Source organism: Mangifera indica, chromosome 6 (genome assembly GCF_011075055.1).
Source record: "Mangifera indica cultivar Alphonso chromosome 6, CATAS_Mindica_2.1, whole genome shotgun sequence".
In the NCBI taxonomy this organism is placed as follows: Eukaryota; Viridiplantae; Streptophyta; class Magnoliopsida; order Sapindales; family Anacardiaceae; genus Mangifera; species Mangifera indica.
In genome coordinates, this window is record NC_058142.1 from 7,653,710 (window position 1) to 7,658,258 (window position 4,549).

The 4,549-nt window shown below is 33.9% G+C and overlaps 1 protein-coding gene across 1 annotated transcript; it reads right to left on the reverse strand.

Annotated features, from left to right (window-relative positions):
• Positions 1 to 1,930: 1,930 nt before the first annotated feature.
• LOC123219488 (transcription factor bHLH87-like) lies at positions 1,931 to 4,154 on the reverse strand. The gene is made up of 3 exons (XM_044641475.1): positions 3,858 to 4,154; positions 3,497 to 3,726; positions 1,931 to 3,395 (listed from the first exon to the last, which is right to left on the reverse strand). Exons 2-3 carry the CDS (start codon positions 3,674 to 3,676, stop codon positions 2,298 to 2,300), a joined length of 1,278 nt encoding a protein of 425 aa, XP_044497410.1. The 5' UTR covers positions 3,677 to 3,726; positions 3,858 to 4,154; the 3' UTR covers positions 1,931 to 2,297.
• Between the last annotated feature and the right edge of the window lie 395 nt (positions 4,155 to 4,549).

Sequence of the window (4,549 nt, forward strand, 5' to 3'; positions counted from 1 at the left end):
CAGAGTGTTCAATTTGTCCGCACAAAATAAACTAAACCATTATTGATATGATTCAGTCTAACTGGTGCAGAAACACTTAATTATAAACTTTAAGTATAGCTTAGATATCACATTATTGGTATACTTTTGTTATATTAATTGATATTCAAAACCTAATTTAGATGACAAAAATATTAGTTTTTCAATGCATTAAGATTTTTTTTTTTTTGTGTGTGTGTCTTTTTAAATATAATATGTATTAAAATAAGTAGTTTTTTCTTGTCACTTATTAACACAACCCAATAATTTATTATAAGATCAGAAGTTAAAGAACAATAATAATTTCGGAAAAGAATAAACTAAGCCTCGTCAAATCGTAACCACTGGATATGACATAATCCCTGAAGACTTAAAGATCTCCATTGCAATAATATTGAGTTTGACAAGTCAGCATTTTCTGCTGTAACGTTTGATTTCTATATGATTGAAAGCCAATGGTGTGAAGGCAACTTATAAATTATAATACATGCTTTGAAACTATATAATATTTCTGTGTGTGCATGTGCGCGTGTGTGTGTATATATATGGCCAAAAACTTGTTTCCCACCCACGGTTATGTGTAATTTAAAAGTCTCATCCTTCAACTTTAAAAAATTCAAACTCCTATTAATAGATAAAATTCTGTTAAAATTTTTAATCAAAGTTAATAACAAAACCATCATTTAACAAAAAAATTTTAAAAACTAAAGTTTTATCACATCTCCCCTAAATTTAAAAATCTAATAATTTTTTATCACCAAAAGTTTGAAAAATAATAATTTTTCTTTTAGAATTTTTAAACCATCATTAGAGAAAATTGTCTTTGTCAGACGTAGGGGTTTGATTGGTAGAGATAGATAACTCAGGAGGGAGAGCGAACGCAGTCAGAGACGGTGAACTTTACCATCTCCAACAATGATTTCAAAATTTTAAAGAGAAATTATCACTTTTCAAACTTTGGGTAGGGAGGATTGTTAATTTTCAAACTGAGGGGAGGAATATAATAAAATTTTAGTTTTTAAATTTTTTTTTTGGTTAAATAATGGTTTTACCCTTAATTTTGATTGAGAATTTTAATAGAATTTTGTTTATGAACGAGATTTTAAGTTTTTAAAAGTTAGAGGATTAGAGTTTAGACACAAAACCTTGGGTGGGAACAAGTCTTTTATATATTATATATATATATATATATATATATATATATATATATATATATATATATATATATATATATATTTATATATTTATTTATTTATTTTTTTTTTTTTTTTATAAAAGAAAATGACAAATTCCTTTATTGATCAGGTAATAGTCAGCTGATCATCTTAAAGAAAAGTAGCTGTCCACAGCAATAATCCATCAACTAGGTGTATAGTTTTATCTCATTCACGTGAAGCCTTCAACCATTTTAAAGTCAATATTAATTTTCCCACTAGATAAATGTGAGAGGCTTTTTACACGCAATGCAAATTGGTTACATATAGACACCGCCCTTTTAAGGCATTTTGATTTTATAATGTAAAAACAAACGCCAAGAAGAGAGATCTGGGTTCCTTTCTCAACAGAATAATGTCTAAATTCAGCATATTGCCCCACCTCTCTTTGCTCCAATCATTTCAAGCCAAAGGTACCCAATTGTATCACCAACATATATAATTAATTAGGTTTAAGAAACTGGGAAGTGTAATTTGATTAAGTAAAACAGGAAGCCACCTGCCAAAAAAGAAGCATAAACATGTGCTATGCAATGAGATTGGGGAGAGTTTCAAGAGCACGCTTTGGATTGATTTAAGGAGACACGGCCAGTGACTAGGGCTCACCATTCTTAAGAGAATGTCTTCCTCTCTTTGCATTGGTTAGATACACAGAGAACATTAAAAAAAACACCCCATAAAGGTCTCCAAGAAAGTGATGATCAGCTAAGTGCCATTCATTAATTTAACACAAACTGGCTAAAATATAAGCTAAAGTGATCACAATCATCATCACTTTCTAGCCCCTTGATCTTAATCATAAGTGCTATAATTGCTAAACCTTTCCACCACATTGAAAATTAGATAATCATCAAAAACAAACTCTTGGGAGGTGGATTTCATGATGGCAGTAATTAGGAAATTAAGCTATGATTAGTGAAATAATCATGAACATAATAATCATAGACGGATATTGAATATCATCAGTTTTTTTGTACGTGTTTTTAGGCTAAAGGGAAATGGGGTTTTGCCTTTTAATCATTTCATCATGAAGTGAATGAGTAAGGAACATGATTAGGAATTTTTTTATGGGCATTTTGGATTAGCGTTCTGAAGTGAGAAATGGGTTTGCATGGGAAAAGATTGGTTGAATAATGGTAAAGAAGAGAAAGCAAGATTTGGAGGTGGACCATTATTCACTATTGACTCAGGTTTCTGACTCAGGTTTTCTAGTGCTTTAACTTGTGATCTCAGGAATTTGAGATAGTTTGCAGCTTCATCAAGCATCGAAGCAGTGTCCATTTTGCTTCCACCAGGGACTAGCCTCTGAAGAACCCTAATTCTTTCACTTATTCTCTCCCTTCTTTGCCTTGCAGCCACTGTTTGTGGATCAGTTGAGATTCTAACATTCTTTCTCCTAGGCTTTTCCAACACTTCCAGGCCTAAGTTCACCGGCCTGAACGCCGCTGCTCGGTATATCATCTCTTTCATGTGAGCAATGGCCTCCGGATCAGGCTCCTCTATTGAAGAAGATACAGAAGAACTTGGCTGCTGGAAGTTGATATTTGATGATGAACTTGGACGCTTCTCTGATCTTGGTTTTTTCGACTTCGGAGGGTTCTCGGAAATAAGCCTAAACCCACCTTCTGCAACTAAAGAATGGTCAGTCTGAAGAAGATGGAAGGGAGGATTATGATGATCAATTCTTCTTTTTGTTGTTGAATCAGGCTTTTTCTCTTGAATTCTGCCATTGTTGACATATTGATGATGATGATCTGAAGAACTTTGAGAGACTGCTTCTTCAATCTCATTGACTGGACAATTTAACTCCTCATTATTTCTTGCAATATATGAGGCATTGTTCACTGACTCTCCTGATGAAACATTGCTGTTGGCACCAAAGTTCCATAAGTTTCTTCTACAATCAGAGAAAATGATGGAGATCCCGTCGTCTTCAACTGATGTATCTGTGTTGCTGTTGGTAGCTGAGAGCAAACAATCAAGAGACTCTAGAGAGCATGTTGTTGAAACACCTGCTGCCTTGCTACTTTGCAATCCATCAGTAATTTGTGACTGATCCACCATGCCAAACCCAATATTCGCCACCAAATTGCTCATTGAAGTTGTGCCGTAAGGCCTGTTCATCAAAGGTGCAATGGCTTCTAACCCTCCACCTTCTTGGGGCTGCAATAAATAGAGAATATGATCATAAGAAAATCAAAATATTTGTAATAAATATGAACATCAGAAGAAATACATTGCTCTTGGAAAATTATTTCACTTACTTTTTGAGGACTCGAATTTATCAGTGAAGCTTGAGCTTTCTGAATGACATGAATTGGATGGAAGATGTCTTCTGTTTGATCCTTCTTGCCACCATAGGCATAAAATTCTGAGTTATTGGAAAGCATGAAACTTTCTTCATCTTGTTGGTTGCTCCAGCCATGCCATCCCATAGTATCCATGGATAAAAAATTCCCTGTAAAGAAACTACAGGATTTTAATTCTTTTATGCCTGTAAATCCAAGAAACAAAACAAAAACATCATCAGAAACATATCAAAGAAAACTAAACTAGCCAATTGCGGATCCAGCTAAAGAAGCCAACAGAAGGAAGAATATTTCGTTGAAAGAATTGGATCAAAACCTTCGCTTGATATCACCTTCTTTATCTGTCTGGTAATGCTAACGTCGGTTTTGGCAACTAAACTTTGTCCACCAATGTAAAGAGACAACCCAAAACAGAACTCAAGAAAACTGTTACAAAAAATTTGTGCAACAAAACAACACACACAAGAAAGCTAGCTATCACAAAGCAACAAACAAAGATGGAGAAGTGTTAATCTTCTGCCTTTAGCTGCCATGGAGGAGTAATATTAAAACAGTAGAACTTTAGTTGCTTATAGGCATGCTTATATAGATAGGAAGTACAGAAGGGTTGAATTTAAAATGGGAGAAAGTATTTAAAAAGGATGAGGAAATTAAAAAGAGGGAGAATAAAAAAAATACTATCGGCAGTTGAATAGAGCTGTAATGGGGCTTGAAAAAGATAAGGCTTTTTGGTCCGTTTGGTGGGGCTGTAAGAGTATATTTCTGCAGATGGGGGGCATGAGATTTCAGAGCAGCATTTTCAATCTTAACTAATTGATAAATCAATTGTTTATAACTTAAACAATGATATCTTTTTTGTTTTCTCTGAGTGGGGACAGCTGTGGCTCCTCTTTGGTTGCTCATGCGCACTGTAAAGTTTGTGTTAAAAATTGCAAGAGAGAATGTGCTTATCTTTTTACGGTAGACTCCCAAGGCCAGTCTCTTTCTAAAAGCTTTCTATTAATCATA